Source organism: Dasypus novemcinctus, chromosome 24 (genome assembly GCF_030445035.2).
Source record: "Dasypus novemcinctus isolate mDasNov1 chromosome 24, mDasNov1.1.hap2, whole genome shotgun sequence".
Lineage (NCBI taxonomy): Eukaryota > Metazoa > Chordata > Mammalia > Cingulata > Dasypodidae > Dasypus > Dasypus novemcinctus.
Window position 1 is genome coordinate 67,031,417 of NC_080696.1, and position 21,264 is coordinate 67,052,680.

Here is a 21,264-nt window from a genome sequence, read left to right on the forward strand (position 1 = left end):
CCTTGAGTTGCGGCCTTGCAGGGCACCCCCTCCCCACGTTAGCAGACACTCCGCTGCCTCCCGGGGTGGGGGGGCAGGCCACAGAACAGGGCAGTGACCATGTGTCTGGGTCCAAGAGCTGGGCGGGCCCCAGCGCAGCCCCACGACCGCCTGGGCCTGTGGCGGGCCGTGCCGGGTCTGCTCAGGGCAGGGCTGCTCCCTGGCTAGGCCAGCGCGGGTGCAGGCGGCCTCGGGCGGGGCTGTGCTGGGGACGCGCAGCGGCTGGGAGCTGGGTGCTGCGCATGGGGAGGGGCGCGAGCCTTGGGGCAGGAAGTGAGGCAGGGGCTCCTCCCGTCGCATGCTTTCTCCGCCCCCGCCCCAGAGAGGACTGCGGAGCGGCTGTGCGGGCCTGGGTGAGTGCCAGCAGCAGCCCCCTGGGCTTCTGGGAGGGCGTTGCCCTGCCGAGGTCTGGGGCCCGGGCACCCTTGCCCACCCGGAAGAAGAGTGGGCCCTATCTCTGTCCCTATCTCTGTCAGAAGCGGCAGCCTTCCCCCCCCCCACCCTCCACCACTGCGGGACAAAAAAGGCAGCTGCTGGCTGCACCTTCTGTGTTGGTTGTAGGATGGGACCCCCTGCCCAGCAGCTCTGCTGAGACCCCAGGAAGGGATCAGGGCCTCTGTAAGGGGCAGTTGCAGGGCATTTGGGGGAGGGGGGAAAGCCAGACATCAGCAGGCAAGGGGCTCTACGCTCAAAGCGTCCCCCTTCCCCCACCCCCATGCTCCTGGGGGCCAGCCCCAGCAACGCGTGGCCCCTGACGCCGCGGGTGGCTGCCAGGTGAGGCCTGTGGCCTGCAGGCCCAGGGGTGTTTGACAGCCGCCCGGAGCACAGCTCAGGTCCAAGGCACTGGTGAGAGGGCAGGCCAAGCGCGGCCACCCACCTGCCCCTCTCAACAACCAGGACGGGAGCGGGAAGGTGGGAGGGAGGGGCTGCCTTGGGGCTTCCTGTGTGCTGAGTCACCGGAGGCCTCGAGGCACAGGCGTGGGGGCTGCCTGCTGGTATCTGGGACCCCCTGCCAGCCCCAACGCCTGTCTTCTGCCCCAGGCCAGGCTCGGGGTTTCCAGGATGAGCCCACAGGTACCCTCAGCCACTCCTGCCCTCTGGGTCCTGGGGAGCTTTGCCCTGCTCCTGTGGCTGTGGGCGCTGTGTGCAGCCTGCCACAGGTATGTCCACCCTGTCCAGGGGCAGCCCCCACGGGCTGGGGCCAGCGCGGGAGGGTCTAGTGGCAAGTTGGTACCCCAGCATACACTTCTGTACCAGGCCTTGGGGCAGAGGCTGACACCCCCCCACTGCCCCGCTGGACCCTCTCCCCCCAGGAGGCAGGCAGGCCTGCAGGGCAGTGTGAGATCGGCAGAAGCCATGAGGGTCAGACTGTCCCCTGGGGCCAGGTGTCCCCCATCTCTGCCGAGTCGGACCCACCTCTGCGCCCTCAGCAAGTCGGACACCAGGCTGCATGAGCTGCACCGGGGCCCCCGCAGCAGCAGAGGTGAGCTGAGCAGGCCTGCCACTGCTCCCTGGGCAGCCCTGCATCCCCCCAGCCCACGCGGGGCCACCCGCTCCCTGCCCCGAATGACCTCTGCCCTGGACCCCCTCCAGCCCCACGGCCTGCTAGCATGGACCTCCTGTACCCACACTGGCCGGAGAGGCCGCCAGCAGCCCCCGCCACCTCTCCATCCGGGCTGCTGCCTGCTGCTGTGCCCCCTGCTGGCCCCCAGGGGCCCTATTCCAGCGTGGAGCTGGCTGCTCTGCCCCGGGCCAGCCTGGCAGCTGGCCCGGTGGTGTGGGCAGGGGCCCGGCTGGCCAGCAGCTGTGCCAGGCCCAGGCCTGAGACTGGCCCGGCTGTGCCCGAGTACGCCTGCATCCGGAAGCCCAGGGAGACGAGCAGGGGCTCCCAGAGCCTGCAGCAGGGGAGTGAGGCGGGGACACCCGCCTCGCAGGTAAGGTGGGGCTGAGGGTGAGGGCGGGCAGGTCCTGGGCAGTGGATGGCACTGACCCCTCCTGGGTGGGCTTCCTCCCTGTAGGTGGACGTCCTGTACTCCAGGGTCAGCAAGCCTAGGAGGGACCCTGGAGCCGCCACGGTCCAGCAGGGCCCCACGGGCAAGCGAGCAGTTCTGGCCCTAGCGAGTGGTGGGACCCCCGAGACCCTCCCAGGCCGCGGCCCCCTGGAAAACGTGTATGAGAGCATCCAGGAGCTGACGGCCCCCGGGCGCCCCGAGCCCTCCAGCGCTGGCTCCTAGCAGCAGTGGGCATGTGCCAGGTGCCGAGGCCTCTCCTGCCCTGCCCGCCCAGGGAGGGCCCGCAGCGGGGATCCCAGGCTCAATAAACTCCTCACTTGCTCCTGCCCCTGCCCCTGCCCCTTTTTGAAAGCCGGGGGAGGGCGGCAGGGGCTGTCTGGAAGGAGGAGACCCTCACCGCTTATCTTGGGGCCGCACTCGCGCCCAGCCAGGGGCGCCCGGGCCCTGGGCCCTGAGGCCATACCCAGGTTGGTCAGCTCAGAAGGCAGGGGCGGCAGAGGCCGCCTCCAGGCCGGGCGGGTGTCCCCAGGAGGGCAGCGGGCCGGCAGGTGGCCGCCGGGATGGGAGCTGGACCCTGAACCGCGGGAGCGCTCCTCACAGTCCCTGGGGTTACGTAAGGAGGGGGCAGTCGTGCGTTAAAGAGTAACCCGCTCCCGGGAGGCGCGCCTGGGCCCGGCGGGCACGCCCCAGCGCCCGCGGCCTCCGATGCGGGCGCGGGGCGCCGGGCGGCGGGCGCGGGGCCGGCCGGGCTCCCCTCCCCCGCCTGGCGGGGCGGCCGGGGCGGGGCCGGGGGCGCGAGCCAATGGGCCGGCCGGGCCCGCTCCCCGCGGAATGTGGACGCGGCGCGCGGGCCAATGGGCACGGCGGGGCGGGCCGCGGGCGGGCGGGGCGGCGCGGGGCGCGCGGCGGCGGCGGCCGGATCCGGGGCGGGGGTCGGCGGGCGGCCAGGCCGGCCCGCCGGGGCCGCGTCCTCACGTCCGCTCGCGCTGCAGCCGCGGCCCCCTGGCCGCATGGAGGCCGAGCGCGCCCCGGGCCCGCTTGGCGGGCGCCCCCCGCCCCGCACCCCGGGCCGCCCGGGCCCCGCCCCGGCCCCCGCCGCGCTGCGAACCGAGGCGCCAGGGCTGCGGGCCGAGCGGCCGGGCCCGAGCGCCGAGTCGGCGCCGCCGCAGGTACCGGGCGGGCGGGGGCGCCGCCTGCCCCGCGGGGGCCGCCGCCGCCGAAGTTGCTCTGGCCGCAAAGATGGCGTCGGGGCGGCTCGAACTTCGGGCCCCCGGGGCGGGGCGCGGGGGGCGCGGCTGTCGGCGGGTCGGGGTGGCTGGGGTCTGTCTGCGCCGCGCCGGGTGGGGGCGGGGCCGCGCGTCCACCCCGGCCGCCGCAGGGCTGGGGGCGCCAGGCTGGCTCGGGGGGCGCCGCGAGCCTCCGGCCTGCGCTGAGCCCGCCGGCTCCGCAGGGTCCCGCCGTGGGCGGCGGCTTCGCGCGCTCAGAGTTGGCGCCGCCGCGGGAGCCGGAGCTGTGGGGCCCTGGGTCCTGGGCGGGGGCGGCGCCGGGACCCCCGAAGCCGTCGGCGCACATCCCGGTGCCGGCGCAGAGGTGAGGCGGGGCCCGGGTGCGGACTGCGCGAGGCCGGTGTCCTGGGACGGCGTGGGCGTGCGCACACGTGCGCCGGGGAGTGCGGGGCGGCGGGTGGGGCCTCGGGGGCCGCCCAGGGACAGGTCGGGGGCCGGAAACGAAGGGTCGAGCAGACGATCGCTGCAGCGGGGACCCTTGTCACCCTGGCCGAGGGCTGAAGCGCAGTGCTGGGGCTCGGGCAGTCTGGGTCTGCGCAGAAGAGTCTGCGCAGCGGGCGCGGGGCCGAGTGTCCAGGAGTCTTTGGCTCCAGACCACTGCCCACGAGCCCAGCCATGGGCCCTCCTCGCTGCCCTGTGCCTTGTCCGGCTGTGCGGGCACCACCAGCCCAGCCGTCCCGCTGGGGCTGGGGTCTCTCCCTCTGCACCGGCTCCCAACCGGCTCCCTGGCTGCTGCCCACTGCTGGCCGCTCCGCCCTCCAGGGCTGGCGCAGGGCCGCAGCTGCTGTTGCACAACCTGGTTGGTGTGGGGGAGGCAGGCGGGGCCCTCCAGGCCTGGCCCCAAGCGTGGCCTCAGACCTCTGCGCAGCACCAGGGTGGGAGAGCCGGAGGGAAGCAGGCCCAGGCAGCAGAGAACTCAGGCTGCGGGGCGACGCCAGGCCCAGGCCCTGTTCTGGTGAAGGCGGTGACCTGTGGCTCTGCCTCCAGGGTTGGGTGGAGCTGGGCCTCCCGCCCAGCTGCCGGGAAGGAGGGAGCCTGGCGTGCAAGCCCCGGCCCGCACGTGTCCCCAGCCAGGGAAGGGCCGGGAGCCCTGGCTGGGCCCCCACCTCTCCTGCTCCATCTCCCCAGAGCCCCCCACGGAAAAGCCCGGCCCGACGAGGTCATGGCTGCGGCGGCCCTCACCAGTCTGTCCACCAGCCTGTCCACCAGCCCCCTCCTGCTGGGGGCCCCAGCCGTCGCCTTCAGCCCAGGTGAGACTCGGAAGCCTGTGCTCAGGTTGGGTGGGGGCAACACCTGGGCCCCCACCTTCCAAAAGCCCTTTCTAAGATGAACACCAGAGCCCCTGGACCCCTCACGAGGCCAGAGCTGCCGTGGCCCCTGGCACCCCACCTGCCGCGCTGCCAAAAGGGTCCAGGCCCACAAGGACCCGTGCGCTGACCACGGCCTGCAGGGGGGCAGACATGCCCCCTCCCCGTGACCCACCGCGGAGGCTCGGGCTGCGGGCCGCTGTGCGGCCACGGGGGCCTGATGCTGGGCGTCTCCGCAGAGGCCGGCCTGGAGCCCTGGAAGGAGGCCCTGGCCCGCCCGCCCGGCAGCTACAGCAGCAGCAACAGCGGGGACTGGGGCTGGGACCTGGCCAGCGGCCCGTCGTCCCCATCCACGCCGTCGCCCCCGCTGCCCCCCGAGGCAGCCCACTTCCTGTTCGGGGAGCCGGCCCCGAGGAAGAGGAAGGTGAGCTCGGGACAGCCCCTGGGGGTGCGAGGCAGGCGGGCGCCTGACCTGAGGCCCCTGTCCCCCCAGGGCTCGGCGCAGGTCACGTTCCAGTGTCTGTGGAAGAGCTGTGGGAAGGTGCTGCGCACGGCCGCCGCCATGCAGAGACACATCCGCGTGGTGCACTTGGGGTGCGGCCGGGCCGGGGGCGGGCGGGGGTGGGCTGGGGCGGGGGCCTGCGGCAGCTGCCACCTGGGCTCCTCCGGGCTGTGTCCCCAGGCGGCAGGCGGAGTCAGAGCAGAGCGACGGGGAGGAGGACTTCTACTACACGGAGCTGGACGTTGGTGTGGATGTGCTGACCCACGGGCTGTCCAGCCTGACCCCCGTGTCCCCCACGGCCTCCATGCCGCCCGCCCTCCCTCGCCTGCAGCTGCCCGCTGAACCCGAGCCCCCGGCCCTGCCCAGCGTGCTGCAGCCCCTGGCCTCGCCCCCGCCCCCTGCGCAGCGCCCTGTGATTGCCCAGCAGGTGTGCCACATCCACAGTGACCACGCCTACCAGGTGGGTGAGGCCAGAGGCGGGCGGCTGGGGGCGGTTCGGGGTGCTGCGGCGACCAGGCCACAGCTGTGTCTCCCCCAGGGCTGCCTGGCGTCTCCCGGCCTGGAGCCGCAGTCCTCGGCCCGGGCCAGTGCACCGCCGGCGCCCTCCAAGCTCGCCGCCGCCCCGAGGTGTGTGCGCGTTGAGGGGCCGGGGCCGGGGCCTGGCATGGGGACGTGAGCCCAGCAGCCCCCCACCTGCCCTCGTGTGCCCCCAGGAGGCCACGCAGCGATGCCAAGAAGTGCCGGAAGGTGTATGGCATGGAGCGCCGCGACCTGTGGTGCACAGCGTGCCGCTGGAAGAAGGCCTGCCAGCGCTTCCTGGACTGACCTGCCGCGGCGCTGCCCCCTCCCCAGCACTGCCCCAGCCTGCCTGGGCCTGAAGTGGCCCGGGGAGAGCACCAGCTCCAGGTTCCGTGGTTCTCTTAATGGGGTGGGGGAGACTCCGGGACCCCAGACCCCCAGAGGTGGGGTTTCTGATCACAAAGTGCCTCTGAAGAAACCAGCCTTTTGCACTAAAGCCAAATCTGCAGTGGGCCTCCCGGGCTCGTCCAGGCGGCTGGGGGCGGCCCTGGGGCCAGGCCGTGGCACACCTCGAGGGGCGCGGAAGGGGCCTCCCCCGCTTGCCCCCAGCATGCCAGCTCCAGGGCCCCGCGGCTCGCCTTTGTGTCTCGTTCGCGAAGCTCAGGTGTCTCGCGTCTGGGCTGTGCCAGGCGAGGAGAAAAATTAAAGATGTGGGGTTTTTCCAGAAGCTGTGTCTGCCGCCTGGTTGTGGGGTTTGGGAGGGCTGGACCCTGTGGCAGAGGGAGGTGGGCAGCCCAGTGGCCAGCACCAAGCTGCAAAGGGTGAGCCACCTCGAGTCACAAGACGGACATACACGAGGCGCCCGCTCGGGGCAGCAATTTCCAGATTTATTGAAACTGAGCACTTTGCAAGAATGTCTAAGCTAATCCCGTCACAGAGAGGCCAGTGCGCACCAAGCAGCTGAGAGATCCCCAGAGCCACCCTACAGAAGGTCCATTCACCTGCACCGTGGCCACAGAGGACAGCAGAGCCGTGTTCCCACCAGCTGGTTATGGAAACTCTTTCCCCAAATATTAAACACATCTCCGATGCAAACACAGGTTTATAATAATATAAAGTTCATATAATATAGATTATTTCCAGAAAGAAATCAACAATCTTCAAACTCTGCCCTTTTGTTTTCTTTTTGTTGACAGATTGAAAACATGTTGAAAAATAAATATTCAGGAAAGCACACACAGCACCCCCACTGCAAGGAGCTCTAAAAGGCTGCATACAAAACAAAACACAGGAATCTAAAAATAAAAAGCAGCCACCATTAGGTATGGCTTCAAGAGTTGCACTTCACAGAATGAGCTGAAATAAGATTACCTTTTTTAATATTGCAAACAATTCCAGTTTTTGCATTTTCTTAGCTTTTTGTTTTAAAAAGGAAGATGTGCAAAGTTGGAAGCATTGACCTGTCTTGAGCTGAGGTCCCTACTGAAGCACGGCAGTGGTCAGGCTGACTTCCACAACCCAGAGTCCAACGACCCAGCCAGGATCCAGAGCTTCATACAAAAATCAGACGCCCTCCCTAACTCACAACCCTAACAGACTATTGTCCACTTTGGTGTTGCAAACACCAAAATACACACAAACTAAAAAATACAAAAGGTGAAGTGTAATCTACACATTTTTTTCCTCTTCATAAAAAAATATTTATTAGTTTAAACACTGGTAAAAAAAAAAAAAAAAAAACAAAAACACAAAACCAGCCACATAAAAAAACCCTTTGCTGCACGCACTGTTGGTGGCGCCCGAGGCTCTGGGATCCAGCACTGCCCCGGCTGGTGGCGGCACAAGGCTGTGCTGACCAGCACGAGGGGAAGTTGGTGGGAAGGGGTGAGGCCTCTGCACCGGGCAGGATTAGTTTTTAGGAAGAACCTCTAGAACGTCAGTGAGGGTGGCCCGGATCGCGGGGTCAGAAGGCGGGGGCGTCCTGAGTGGCAAGGTGGGGTGCCCTCTGCAGGCCATGGCCGGGGCCGGGCGGGGGTCCTGCCACTGCCTGGGGAAGGGCCGCGCCACGAGCTGGCTGAGGCCCCAGGCGTTTCACCAGGAAGGCTGCTGAGAATCGAGGTTTAAAACAGGCCAGGGGCTTCTCTCGGGAGCGTCGCAGGCACAAACCCACCAGGCATGGCCTTGCTGCGTGGCCACGCAGGCCCCAGACCCCCCGCGCTGGGCAGCCATGACCTTCGTTTCCGGGGTGCTCACAGCTGCCTTTCCCGATGCAAACCGTCAACGTTTTTGTTTTTTAAAAATCTTGTGGTTTCTCCCCTGCGGGACGAGAACTCAAAGGACAGCATGGTGCTCTCTGTCCACTCTGGCCCAGCCCGGCCCCGGCAGCCCCTGCGGGCCACAAGGAACCACTGCAAGGTGTGGTGTGGTTTTGGGGGATTTTTCTTTTTCCACGTAGGAAGAATTGATGAGACACGATACAAAAAGGTTATAAAAGCCACTTGGCTTACAGTCCGTGGAAAAAGAGGCAATAAAAACATATTTCCAAATCGGCACTAGAGGTCAGAACCCCAGGGACTCCTCCCGGGCAGGGGGCCTGGAGGGGAGGGGCGTGGCCAGCCCACACCCACCCTCAACCAGGAACCTTGTGCGGCGGGAGGGGCGGGGCCGGCCTAGCGGGCGAACGGCTTTGGTGAGGGGCGGCAGCCGGGGTCCTGCGTCCAGGCTCGGCAGCCACCGCGACCCTCAAAGCCGGGAACCGGGGCGCTCCTCCAGACAGGGGGCCTCGCTCTTCGCTCGGGAAACAGGAGGCAAGGCCTGCCCGCGCTGTCTCCTTCAAAACATTTGGTCGCCCCCGGGGCAGGTTTCAGCAGCACAGCGTGGGCCGGCAGTCCACCCTTCGGACGTAGCAGCAGGGACAACACGGGGCCGGGTGCAGAGCCTGCCCCGGGAGTCGTCAGCAGGACCCGCCGCTGGCCGGCTGGCGGACGGGCAGGCCCGAGGGCAGACAAGGAAGTGCACGCGAAGGAACCCCCCGAGCAGGGCCTGCGGCGGGGGCGGGGGTCCCCTCAGCGTGAGCCCTGCCCGTGGCACCGGGCAGCCTCGGGACGGCCTGCTGCCCGGCCGGGGGCTAGCACCGTGGGGCCTCGGCCTCCAGCAGGCTCTGCGGTTGTTCGTTAAGCACCAAAGCCCAGAGGCAGGGAGTGGGCGGCTTCTCCACGTGGCCGGGTGGTGGCCGCGAGGGTTGGGGCGCGGCTGTCCAGCAGGCCTAGTAGCCCCGGGATCCAGGGCTCATCCCTGGCTCTCATTTCGGTTGTGCAAAACTCGCCCCCCAAGCTACGTGTCCGTGGTGTCGGGGGCCTCAAGGCCCACCTGCCAGCCCATCACCCGGCCGGAGGACACCGAGCACCCCGGGGCCTCTGCGACCCCCAGGAAAACATGACAGCGGGAAAGGACGGGCAGCCGGGGCGGCGCCCACGATTCTGCCACACACGCCTGCGGGCAGTCTCCCCATCACACACAGACGGGGTGGGAAGGGGCTGCCCTGCCCTAACCTCGCCATCGGCTCCCAGCACCTTCGCTGCTGCACTCGGGTCCAGCAGAGCCGGCGTCTGTCTGGGGGGCGAGGAGGGAGCAGAGTAAAGAGCCAGGAGGCAGGCGCCTGGAGGGTGGCAAGACAGGGGCGCTGCCTGCCCAGGGCCGAGGGCCGCAGACCAACGCACACGCAGACGGGGACGGAGGGACGCTGCCGCCGCCCGGCCCCCCCCGGGCACCCTAGGAGAGCCAGGCGAAGTCCTTGTCGGGCCCCCCGGGGGGGCTGTGGGGGCCCCGCAGCAGCTCCTCGTCGTCCTTGTCGTCCCCCAGGAGCGCGTCCTCGTGGCCAACCTCGTCCTTCCACTTGGCCACGTCCTCGTCCTCGTCCTCCCCCAGCTCCTCCTCGCCCTCCCCCCGGGGGTCGTCAGGGTCCTCCAGGTAGGGCCCATCCCCAGGGAACAGCACCTCTGGGGAGCCCTCGCCGCCGCCGCCGCCGTCCAGCGGCCCAGCCACGCCGCGGCCCGTACACTCGGCGCACACGCCATGCCTCCGCGAGCCGTGCTTGATGCCCACGCTGGCCGCCGACATGAACACACGGCTGCACACCTTGCACACGTACTTCTTGTCTTTGCTGTGGACCTGCGCAGACGGGAGGGGGGTCAGGCCGCGGGGCGGGGGGTGCAGGCCCGGGGCCCTGCCTCCAGCCCACAGCCCCGACTTCAGCCGTCCTCCCTGTCCTGCGCCCCACAGGCCATCTTCCCTTGGCCCCTCACGTGCCCACCCTCGCAGCTGCCCTTAAAGAGAGCAAAGGAAACAGGCTGCGGGCAGAGGTGCTGCCCAGTGCTAACGTGACCCTGGCTTTAAGTCCTCTTCCTGCTTCCCTGGATTTCCCAGTTTTCTATGTGTGCAAGTAAATGCTGTTCTAATTAACAGCAGCCCCAGGGGAGCGGTGGCACTCAGGGGTCGAGCGCCCGCTTCCCATGTATGAGGTCCTGGGTTCAATTCCCCGTACCTCCTAGAAACAAAACAGCAGCCCTTGTGGTCTGTGCTTGCTCTCGGGACTGGCCGACCCTCCCGATGAGAAGCCGCTGTGGCCGCTGGCCTGGCTGTCCTGGTGGCCAGAACCTCGTGAGGCCGCTTCATCCTGCTGTTCTCCCGCACCCCAGCCTGACCTGGTGGTCCCTTCAGACCCCGCCCTCGGCCTTCCTCCTTGATGCAGGGGTTGCCACTAGTCTCACGAAACACCAAAGCACGGAGGCTCAACAACTCGGGGGTCCATTTGACCCGTGTCAGAATAATCAGTAAAGCTGGAGCGCGAGGCAGGCCACGTGTGGAAAACCGAGACACCTGGCCGCCCGGCCCAGGCCCCCCAAAGCTGCCGGGGCTCTGCCAACAGCTGCTTCTCGAAAGCCCCAGCAGATGCCAATTCCAGAAACCGAGTCTCGAATGAACTGGTGCCCACGTCCCTTCCTTGGGGTCCTTTTTCTTTTTTTCTGCTATTCTGTGAAACTCATCCAGTCACGTAAAGTTTGCATTAAAAGGGGAGTAATCTTGGTGAGCAGCTGGAGGACTGACGACCAGGATGCTGGACCCACCGCGGCCCCTTGGTGCCCGGCCTCCCTGGGCAAGGGTGACTGGCCGTGAGAGCACAAGGTGCGCTGGGGCCTCGCGGCCCAGGATGGCCAGTGCTCGCCTGAACAGACGCTCCGGAAGGAAGGAAGCAAGCGCAGGAAGGATGCTGGGGGCCAAGCAGCTGGCGGCACGGGCCCCTGGGGGTGGGGTTTCCGGGGTGTGGCCTGCAGCCCGCCCTGGCCCACAGCCACTAGCAAACCACGGTGAGGTGCTGCCCCCCAGCAGGGCGCAGAGGGAGCACCTGGCACCGCACGCCCACCCAGAGGGGCCGGGCACTGCCAAAGAAAACGCGAGATGCAGCAAATTAAAACTGCTGCTGCCGGGTGAGCAGGGGCTGTTGAGCAGGGGTCCCGGGCCCCCTGGCAGACAGGCTGCCCCTCTGCAGGGCTGGGGGTCGGGGTCGCCCCTTATGACAACCTGAGGAATATCCCCTCAAAGGTCCACAGCCCAGAGAGATTCTCTTCCCGGGGCTGGAGAAGCCAAAGCCGACAGCGTGAGGAGGCACCCCAGCCCAGGGCGGACAGTGGGCGGGTCCCTGCTGGAGGCCTCGGCGCGGCACAGCCCTGCTGACCGCTTGGCCATCGGGGACCAGCCCACCCACCCTCGCCCCCCCACACCCTCCCTCACTCCTGCCAAGCCCACTGCACCCCGCTGCAGCGACCCCCCCCAGAAGACCCCAAATTCTCCTGCGCTCCCCAAGGCCCTGCCCTCTACCCCCGCCTGCCCTGACCGCACCCGCGCCCTCTCCCAGTCCAGGGGCCACTGCCCCTGCGCTGGTGGGCCAAGTCCCTGCCCGCCGCCCCTCGGCCGGCAGCTCCGGGTGCCTGGCCGGCTCGGCCTGGCTCGTGTCACCCTCTTCCCTCTTCCGGCAAACCTGCCGGCTCGGCCGTGCTCGGTGACCGCGGTCCTCTCCGCTCTCTGCCAAGCAAACCCAGTCACATCTCCCCCAAGCCCCGCGAGCCGGAGAGCAGAGCCACGGCAGAGGTGCCACCGACAGACAGACAGACAGCTGCTCTCGTGCAGGCTGAAGGGCGGGGCGTGCGCGGGGAGGCCGGAGCCGGGGCTGCGCCGGGGGTCAGGGGTCGGGGGTCGGGGGTCGAGTCGCCCCGCGGTGCTAGCACAGAAGTCTCCCCGCACAGGCTAGACTTCCCTCCGCGCGAGTCCCAGGGCGCTTGGCACGCGGGCCCCCCGCCCCCACCCCGGCCCCGCCTCCCCGGGCCCCGCCCCGCCTCCAGCACCCCCCCACTACCTGACCCCGGCCGCCCATGCCCGGCCCCGCTCCAGGACCCCGCCCTGCCACCAGCCCCCCCCCCCCGCCCCCCCCCCCGCCCCCACCCAGCCCCTCCCGCACCCCTGCCCCGCCCACCCCGCCCCGGGGCCAGCGCCCCGCGCGCACCCCCCACTCACCCCCCACTCACCAGCGTGTGCCGCTTCATGTGCTCGCGCCGCGTGAACTTCTTCCCGCAGATGTCGCAGGGGTAGGGCCGCTCACCCGTGTGCGAGCGCATGTGGCGCTTGAGGATGCACTGGTGCATGGCCGAGAAGCTGCAGTAGGGGCACTTGAACTTCTTGCGGATGACCGTGAACTCGTTGACTGAAAGACAGCGCCCGGCAGCGTCACCGCCTGCGCCCCGCTCGGGAAGCCCCCACTCCGCGGGCCTGGGGGGCCCTGCCCCACCGGCCATTGCTGCTGGGGGTCCCGGGACCCCTGTGCTCTACAGGCACCTGCCCATGGCCAGGCGGGGCATGACGAGGCCAGACGCCTCGGGGAGGGGCCTGGCAAGCCCCCCAGGGGGCCTGGAGAAGGCTGCAGGGGCAGAAAGAGGGCTTCTGAGGACGTCCGGTGCCCACAGGCGAGGGACAGGCCGGGGCCAAAGACCAGGGGCAGGTGCTTTGCTTTACAGAGTCGGCTCTCCTGGGGGAAGGCACCACCTGGCGTGGGGCGTGACGCAGTGACGAGCCAGCGTGCGATCCCAAGAACACCCCTCTGTCGCAAGCTGGGCTTTGAGATGCCCCTGAGATGCCGGCCGTCCAACGGCCAGAGCGCCCGGTCAGCCATTTCTGGAAAGGCACCCTGGCCGAGCACGTGCCCGACCCTTGCAGATACGTAGGGGCCCCTTGCTCCCAGCGTGCTCATCCCCCGTCCCTTCTAGCGGCCGCCACGGGCCCCCCAGAGGTCAGGGCAGGCGCCCACGTTCCGTGCCAGGACACAGCTCCGCCCCATGGGCGAGGCAGGAAGGGCCGGCCTGCCAGGCCTCAGCGGCATCTTGTCCCCAGTATGGTTGGTTTTGGGGCCTTGGGGTGTTAGCAGGGCACCCGACTCTACTGCTGGACACTGGAGCAGGTCACTCAGCCCTGGCCCCGGGGGAGGCCCCAGTGACCAGAGGCACCTGAGCACTCCCGGGGCCGCCGCACGGTTCACGGTCCCCCAGCACGCATGGCGTCTGAGCCGGCGCTTGGCGCTGCGCGTGCTCTCGCTCCCCACCACGAGTGCACACAGAGGACACACAGCAGGTGGGCACCAGGACCCTGGGGTGGGCTGGGCCCCAACGGTTAAGAAAAGTGTGCCAGGGGAAGGCGGGCCACCAGACGAATGGGCAAGAGGCACGGGCTGACGGTGGGGCACATCTGTCCCCATCCCAGGCCAGACCCAGGCCGCCCCCATGCCCACGCACCCCAAGTGCTGGTTGCCTGACAGGTGTGTGCTCGGCAATGAGCCCGTCCCCTGGAGCGCCAGGAGGGCAGCAGAGAGAAGATGCCACAGGATAGCAAAGGCCCAAGAGTAGGGGTAGGACACAGGCAAGGCTGAGGCCCAGAGCCGGGGAGGAAGCGCCCGTCTGCTGCCTGTGCCAGGCTGCGGGGGGCTCTGCCCCTGCAGGGGGCACCTGGACCTGGACTGCTCAGAGCTGGCCAGCCTGAGCGGCCAGCCCCACGTGCTGTTCTGCACCCCGCATTCTGCCGTGTAAACATGGGGAAATGCCGAACAGACACTGCATATCGTTGTTCAAACAAACCACATGTTTTCTCTCAAGAACTCCAAACGGCAAGCAAGCGATGCAGACACCTCTCTCTTCCAGGCACCAGCGGCACGGACTACCATGTACGCCACGAAGAACCACGCCCCCAGGCCACAGGAGGCCGAGCCTTGGCTCTCCAGGTGCAGCGCACCCACCCCAATCAGGCAGCTGAGGCTAAGGGGGCGGCCTCAGGCAGGGCGAGCTGTGGGTGCAGGCGGCACCCCTCACCGCCACTGGTCCAAAGGAGCACCCCCGAGGCCACGTGCTTGGGACCACACCTGGAGGGCTGCGTGTGCGCCCTGCAAGGCCGCCGGCTGCACCCCAGGTGAGGCCAGGTGAGGCCAGGCCCACCAGGTGAGGCCCAGGCCTGGCTCCCACAGTGGTCCTCACGCACCTCACTGTTTCTGGGCCAATGGAAGGGAATCCAAGTCTCCAGCAAGAGCTGAGACTACGGAGAAGCTATTCCTCATCCTTCTAGACCCTTCCACAGGTAGAGCTTCCTGTTTCACGTAGAGCTTTTGTGGCAGGAGCTGTGAATGGAGGGTAGGAGGGAGGGCGCGGCTGGCGAAGGCCCTAACAGCAAAACGTCGTCAGGGACTCAGCCCCCGGAAGACGCAGGAGAAATTAAAAACAGCCAGCATCTCGCCACGCAAAGATGACCATGGCCAGGTAACGAGGACGCCCTGTCTTTGGGGCTCTCCCTATGCAAAAGCGTGGATTTTTTTTACACATTTGGAACGATGAGCACAGATGCCCCCCTCCTGTGCTGTGACCGTGCTCTCAGCTGTGGCTTTAATGGCTGGTTTCATTTAATGACTGAGCCATAACTGGTTTACTAGACAGCCTCACTGTCGGGCTTTTGGGTGGCTTCCTTTCCTTGCCTCTGTGAGCAATCTGCACACATCCCATCTCCCTCCAAGGTAAGCCCTGCAGAGCTGACTACGTCGACTGCCCTCTAGGACAGCTGCCCCATCTGCCAGGTGCTCCTGGGCTGTGCCATGGAGCCGCCCTGGCACGCGCCCAGGTGTGAGGCGCCTTGAGGTGGCTGCCACGCCTGGCAGTCGGCTCTGTTTGGCGTCCCCGAGCAGGGACGGGGCAGGGCGGTTGCAGAGGCAGACACGCTGCCCCGTACACCCTCTGCCAGCGTCCGCGTGGTCCAAACAGGGTGCCTGGCCCGACAGCTGCTGGAGGAACAAGCTGCCACCGCACACACTGCAGACGCCGCACCCAAGCCCCAGCACTGTGCCCCTGCACGCCCCTCTTCAAGAGCGCCCCTCCTGTTCCCCTCCCTGCCCACCCTCCCCGCCGCCACGCGCTTGTGACGCGGCCCTGCCTCGCTCCCTCAGGCCTCCCAGAGCAGAGGCCCTCTAAGGCGCAGAGTGAAAATGGAAAGAAGTGTCAGGTTATCGTCCTTCAAACACCTTTTCTGAAGCACTCGTGGCTTCTATTCTGCTTCTGTAAACATTATCAAACTTTGAATGATCTTACATTTCAATCTTCTGTATTTAATAATCGAGACCTATGTGCTAAGTAAACAGTACACTTACACCCATACAGAAGTGCAGTCTTTTTTCCCCAGGGAAAGAAAAATCAGAATGTTGACTGTAGCAGTTTGATATTATGGATGAATTCCAAAATAGAAGGCATCTGTTTGTAAACCGGTCTGTCCCTCTGGGTGTGAGCCCCTTGATTGTTTTAGATTCAGCTGAGATGTCTTTGGCTAAATTATATTTGTTACCATTAGGGCTTTGATTCGACCCCATCAGAGGGTGTAACCCAGGTTAAGTCCCCACTCCCTTGAGGGGCTGATATAAATGGGCACTCACTCAAGATGACACATAGGAAGAGGGAGAGCTCCACAGACACGCAAGAGGAGAGAACTTTGATCCTGCAGCCCCAGGAAGAGAGACGATCCCTCTGCCGGCCCACAGCTGAGATCGGAAGAAGCTGGGCCCACAGAGCCTTCAGAGGAAGAGGAAGGAGAGACCGGGCAGGCGTGGCCCGCCATCTTGCTGCGCCACGTGGCAACAGGCTGTGGTGAGAAAGTGCCTCTTACGGAGGCTTGCGCTGGACTCTTTAGGGCCTTGTGACATAAGCGCCCACCCCAAATCAACGCCCTTGATAAAAGTCAGCAGATTTCTGGCACATTGCACCGGCACCCCCGTGGCTGACGAATTACGGGGGCCATGAGAAAGAATCACGGCTCGTGAACCGCCCCACGGCGTGGCACAGTGGCCTCCGCCGGGCGCATGCCTGGTGAGGACACGGTTCGGTTTTCTCTTAACCTGTTAGTTTCCTGGGGCTGCGGCAGCATTCCCAGAAACTGGTGGCTTAGAACAAGAGAACTTGCTTCTCCCAGCAGCCCGAATGGCGACGCTGGCGTGCTCCCCCCTGCCCTGCGGCTCCGGGGTCTCCGGGAGCTCCGGGCTCAGGCCACGTCGCCCATCCCTGCCTCCTCTCGAGGCACTGCCCTCAGCTTCCCTCCTGTGGGGTCTTGGGTAACCCAGAAGGGGCTCCTCACCTCAGGAGCCCTCAGTGAATTCCACACCCTCCCGCTCCAGGCGAGGATACAGACGGACCTTGGGGGGTGGGCGGCAATCCAACCCACTACAATAATTCCTTAGCACTACGGTGGCCATGGAGGGAGCTTTTCATTGTTGATACTATTAAAATAATTTCTTATTGGGAACAAATTAACCCTCCTAAACTTTTGTGATTTACAGTGAATACGTTAGAAGTACTTTCAACTTCATATAGTTCCATTTTCATCAACGTTAATAAAGCATTACACACAATGGAAAGCACACAGTGAAAAAGTAACTGAAGTAATGAAATGGCTCAAATACCACTCAGCTGAAGCTCACACTGTCCACAGCGAGTCCTAAGCCAGAGCCCGTCCGCCTGGTCTTGGGCGTTCTCAAGACAGACAGGAGGAGCTTCCCAAAGAAGGAGCGCCCGCAGGCTGGTGTCGGAGCACCTGCCACGTAAGGCGAGCAGCCGTCTCCACACCTGGCGGCAGCGTCTCCTCCACACCGTGGTTCCGCAGGGAGCTCCGAGCCCACGGATGGGGCAGGTCCCCGTGTCCCCTGCTCTGCGCCTGGACTCACACCTCACGCCCGCCCTTCCTGCCAGCGACAGCTCACTTCTGACTCGGCACAAATATCCACCGTACAACGGCCGTTCCGGAACCGCTGTGCCCGAGGCCCCACGGTGACGTCCACGATGCCGAGAACCAGCGGGAGAATCAGGAGGGGAGGGCGGGGTGTGGCTTCCTCAGAGGCGCGAGTGCATTTGGCCGGTCTCCACTCGCTTAACCTTCCTGGGTTTTTTATTCTGCCTCTGATTATAATTTCCAAGAGACAGTCAGGGCATTTCAGAAATGGATTCAAATGTGATCCATACGTTGTTTTTCCATTTACAAGTTTATGTGGCTACCACTTATTTTGTGTTAGAATACAACGCAGCTATTATGCATCCAAATTATTTTAGCAGAGGTTTTAACCTTTCAGTGCGTGCCTTACCTGGACGGCTCAGAGAATTCCACACACCCACTTAACTGCCGCCTCGTCATGGGCTCACATCTCGCAGCACCCAAAGCCTGCTCTGGGTTCCTCCTCGAGGCGCAGACCGCTCTGCTCTCCGGGCATGCTTTGCTGCTTTGGCGCTTGATGTCCATGATCAGACGCTGCTCTTGTTTGTCCTTCTTCACACATCATCCTAATGCCTGGGAAAGTCATCTGTGTGGCTGGACGCAGCCCCGCGTGCTCTCCCGCTGCCTGGGAAGACGCCACGTGTACCCGTTCTACAGCGGGTGGGCCCTGGCGCATTTCTTGTTTGGGCTGGTGTGAACAGGGTGCTAAGATGCCCCTGTACCTATCTTTTGGTAGACATAAGCTCTCTTCTGTTGGATAAACACCCAAAAGAGGAATTTCTGGATCACAGGGTATTTCCTATCTCCACATTAGTTGATACTGCCAAAGTTTCCCAAAGTGGTTCTGACGTTTTACACGTCCCCAGCCACGTGCGAAAGTTCAGCTGTGCCATGTCCTCGCCAAGGAGGGCTCGGGTCCCTCACGCTCTTCCGCTGAGGCTCCCTGGGCACCCTCTGGTGCAAGCCTGACCAGTCTCTTGCTCATTTCCTAAGTTGCCTTTTTCTTATTACTTTGCGGTTGGTTTTTATGCATTCTGAACGAGTCCTTTGTCATATATATTTATGGCAAATATTTTCTCTAGTTGTGACCAGCCTGTTTACTCTTGTAATGGTGCCGTTTAGTGAAGAAATTAAAAATAATCTTAGTAAGGGCCATATTACTGGAATTTTATTTTTAATGCTTTTTATGAACTTTTAAAGGAACTTTGCCTACCACCAAGATCATGAAGCTATCCTATGTCTCCTTCTAGAAACTTTTTTCTTTTATATATAGATTTATGACCATCTTGAATTTTCTTTTTGCGTGTGTGAAGAAGGGGCCAAGAGTCTCTTTGTCCATGTGGTTAACTAGTTCACTCGGCACATCCTTTTCCCACTGACTTGCAGAGGGGCCTTTGTCAGAACTAATCATCTTACTGTCCGCACTCTCGGTTCTGTTTTGTTGTCTATCATTTCAACAGTACCAGTGCCTTGTAGCCCTAGAATCTTTTTTTTTTTTTAAGATTTATTTTTCCCCTTCCCCTCCTCCCACTCTGCTGTTTTTACTGTCTATGTCCTTTCGCTGGGTGACCCTCTGTATCTGTTTCTCTTTTTGTCTTCTCTTCTCATTTTTTCTCCTTTAGGATTCACCAGGATTTGATCCTGGAGTCCCCAGATGTGAAGAGAGGTTCCCCATCAATTGTGTCACCTAGTTCCTGGTCCCTCCTGCACTTCACCTTGACTCTCCTCTTGTTTCTCTTCTGATGTGTCATCATACTGCTGCATGACTCACTTGTGTGGGCACCGGCTCGCCACGTGGGCACGCTTTCTCTTCTTCTTTTTCACCAGGAGGCCCCAGGGATCGAACCCAGGTCCTCCCATACGGCAGGTGGAAGCGCTATCACCTGAGCCACATCCACTTCCCCCTAGAGTAAATCTTAATGGCTATATTATAAACCCTCTAGCCTTCTTTTTCTTCAAAAAGGTCTTGGCTATTTCAGACCCTTTGCCTTTCCAAATATATTTAGAAGAATATTTAGTAGGATCTTATCAATTTACACACACAAAATCTGCTAGAATTTTAATTGGGATTGCAGTGAAATCATAAATAAATTTGGGGACATCTGACATCTTAACAATATGTCCCATTAACATAGTACATTATTCCACATAGCTACCTCTTCCTCAGTTTCCCTCAGCAGGGTTTCGTAGTTTTCTTTGCACAGGTCTTGGTACCATAAATGGAATTGCTTGTTTGTTGCTAGAATATAGAAACAGAGTTGACTTCTAAATATTGACTTTATATCCAGTACCTTTCGTAAATTCACTTATTCTAATTTTTAGGTTCTTTTAGGTTCTTTTAGGTTCTATGTCCAAAATCATTTCATCTGCACATGATGGCAGTTCTACTTATTCCTTCCCAATCTTCACTCTTTTCTTTTAACTGCACTAGGATCAGGGGTGGGACTCGGGTGGGGCGAGCGAGCCCGGGTGCGAGCGTAAGCGGCTCACCCCAGCGCCAGCCGCACACTCACGCCCGCCCAGAGCCTCCAGCCTACACCAGAGGCGAGAGACGTGCTCCCGCCCCAGGGCAAAGCAGTCACCACGTTTTCATAGGTACCTGTTCGCAAAGGAAGGACATTTATTTCTATTTTAAGTCTGATAAGAATTAGAAATGCTACTGAATTTTATCAAAAGCTTTCTCTGCATCTGTTGAGGTGACTATAGGTGTTTTTCTCCCTTATTCTGCTAATGCGGTAAGTCACACAGATTGATTTTCAGATGCTAAGTTAACCCTGAATTTCTGGAATAAACCCACCTGGCCACCTGGTAATGTTGTTTTTCTGTGTTGCTGGATTCAGTGTGCTAATATTTAGTCTAGCAGTTTTGCATGTATGCTCATAGTGATAATGGCCTATACTTTTATTTTCTTGTGAAGCTCTCTGCATGTCTGGATCAAGGCTGTGTGTGCCTCAAACAAGCTGCTGAGTGCTCAGTTGCTCGCTTTCTCTCGTCTCTGCCACTGCTATCACTTCTTCCATCCACTGATATTTGGGAGAACTTGCCAGGGAAGTCAGTTGGCCTTGGAGAGTTTTCTGTGGGAAGATGATTTAGTCAACCAAAGGGGTGCTGATGCAAAATACCAGAAATGGGTTGGTTTTTATAAAGGCTATTTATTTGGGGTAGGAGTTTACAAATACCAGGCCATAAGCATAATTTACTTCCCTCACCAAAGTCTATTTCCACATGTTGAAGCAAGATGGCTGCCGACGTCTGCGCAGGCTCAGGCTTCCTGGGCTCCTCTGGGCTCAGCTCCTGTTTTCTCCACAAGGTCAACTGTAGACTATCAGGCGAACGGCTCTGTCTCTTTCCCTGGAGCTCCAGCTTAAGACTTCAGCATCAAACTCCAACATCAAAACCCCTCAATTCTGTCCTTTTCCATGCTTTTTATCTGTGAGTCCCCACCCACCAAGGGGCGGGGACTCAACGCCCTAATGACGTGGCACAATCAAAGCCCTAATCATAACTCAGTCATGCCCAGGTACAGACCAGATCACAAACATAATCCAGTATCTATTTTTGGAGTTCATAACCATATCAAACTGCTATAATCTACCCTCTGAATTCCAAAAAGACATTACAATATTTGAAAAAAACCTTAAATTAGTAACAGTGCAAGTACTAAATCACATCACAATTGCTTTAAAGAAACACAGTTTGTCTTGGGGCAAAGTCCTATCTGCTATAGACCTCTGAAGCTTACAAAACAATTTATCTGTTTCCAATACACAGATGGACAAAGGATAAACATTTTCATTACAGTAAGGAGAAACTGGGAGGGAAACATGAGTCATGGGTTTCCTACAGTTCAGTAAATCTGCAGGGCATCCTCCACTCGATTTCAGTCTGAGAATCATTCTTAAGATGATAGTTTCTTCTCCTTGGTGCCATATGGGAACTCACCCTTTCCACAGTCTTCCCCAATGGCCATTTTCTTGATTCCACCCTCATCAAACATCTGGGTGTCGACCAAGCTGCAGACCTCTCCCTCCGAGAGTGTTGGGGTGATTGCCACACCTCATCCAATCTTTGGGTTAGAGTCTTAACCCCCCTAGTACAGTGATGTGAAGACAACATTCCCCCTAACCTTTGGCAAACAGGCTCAACCCTCTCAGAACAACGGGCTGACCACCTGGCCTTCCCTAACCTTTGGGGGACAGATTTACCCCACTCAGACCTGTGGGGTGCTGACCTTAACTGCCCTAATCTTTGAGGAATGTGCTCCACCC

At 62.3% G+C, this 21,264-nt stretch overlaps 3 protein-coding genes across 9 annotated transcripts in view; 2 read left to right on the plus strand and 1 right to left on the minus strand.

Moving 5' to 3' along the window:
• Window positions 1–53: 53 nt before the first annotated feature.
• Window positions 54–2,382, plus strand: LIME1 (Lck interacting transmembrane adaptor 1). 2 transcript variants are annotated; one of them, XM_023588691.3, is made up of 5 exons: window positions 54–392; window positions 1,081–1,199; window positions 1,353–1,522; window positions 1,633–1,973; window positions 2,058–2,382. In XM_023588691.3, the coding sequence occupies exons 1-5, from the start codon at window positions 282–284 to the stop codon at window positions 2,271–2,273; spliced, it is 957 nt and encodes a 318-aa protein (XP_023444459.1). In that variant the 5' UTR covers window positions 54–281; the 3' UTR covers window positions 2,274–2,382. The 2 variants fall into 2 exon arrangements, with proteins under 2 accessions (XP_023444459.1, XP_004458280.1); XM_004458223.5 differs by having other exon boundaries at window positions 1,081–1,522.
• On the plus strand, window positions 2,192–6,392 carry SLC2A4RG (SLC2A4 regulator). Of its 3 annotated transcripts, none has more exons than XM_058287327.2 (8): window positions 2,192–2,293; window positions 3,502–3,641; window positions 4,466–4,587; window positions 4,884–5,068; window positions 5,138–5,238; window positions 5,327–5,606; window positions 5,685–5,773; window positions 5,860–6,392. In XM_058287327.2, exons 1-8 carry the CDS (start codon window positions 2,285–2,287, stop codon window positions 5,969–5,971), a joined length of 1,038 nt encoding a protein of 345 aa, XP_058143310.1. In that variant the 5' UTR covers window positions 2,192–2,284; the 3' UTR covers window positions 5,972–6,392. The 3 variants fall into 3 exon arrangements, with proteins under 3 accessions (XP_058143310.1, XP_058143309.1, XP_058143308.1); XM_058287325.2 differs by lacking the exon at window positions 2,192–2,293 and adding an exon at window positions 2,978–3,220; XM_058287326.2 differs by lacking the exons at window positions 2,192–2,293; window positions 5,685–5,773 and adding an exon at window positions 2,977–3,220.
• A 125-nt stretch (window positions 6,393–6,517) lies between these two features.
• The window catches only part of ZBTB46 (zinc finger and BTB domain containing 46), a 76,226-nt gene continuing 61,479 nt past the window's right edge, over window positions 6,518–21,264 (minus strand). For all 4 annotated transcript variants that reach the window (XM_058287319.2, XM_058287322.2, XM_058287320.2 and 1 more), the window contains exons 4-5: window positions 12,247–12,422; window positions 6,518–9,835 (exon numbers count right to left, since the gene is read on the minus strand). In XM_058287319.2, the coding sequence (XP_058143302.1) occupies window positions 9,437–9,835; window positions 12,247–12,422 (575 nt within the window). In that variant the 3' untranslated portion in view covers window positions 6,518–9,436. The remainder of the gene's footprint in view (window positions 9,836–12,246; window positions 12,423–21,264) is intronic.

Excerpts from the sequence above, each read along its gene's own strand:
- LIME1 (XM_004458223.5), top strand. The coding sequence starts at position 282 with ATGGGGAGGGGCGCGAGCCTTGGGGCAGGAAGTGAGGCAGGGGCTCCT. Across the intron at positions 393-1,080 it reads GAGCGGCTGTGCGGGCCTGG|GCCAGGCTCGGGGTTTCCAG; the intron begins GTGAGTGCCAGC and ends CTTCTGCCCCAG. Across the intron at positions 1,523-1,632 it reads GGGCCCCCGCAGCAGCAGAG|CCCCACGGCCTGCTAGCATG; the intron begins GTGAGCTGAGCA and ends GACCCCCTCCAG.
- SLC2A4RG (XM_058287325.2), top strand. The coding sequence starts at position 3,062 with ATGGAGGCCGAGCGCGCCCCGGGCCCGCTTGGCGGGCGCCCCCCGCCC. Across the intron at positions 3,642-4,465 it reads ATCCCGGTGCCGGCGCAGAG|AGCCCCCCACGGAAAAGCCC; the intron begins GTGAGGCGGGGC and ends CCATCTCCCCAG. Across the intron at positions 4,588-4,883 it reads AGCCGTCGCCTTCAGCCCAG|AGGCCGGCCTGGAGCCCTGG; the intron begins GTGAGACTCGGA and ends GCGTCTCCGCAG.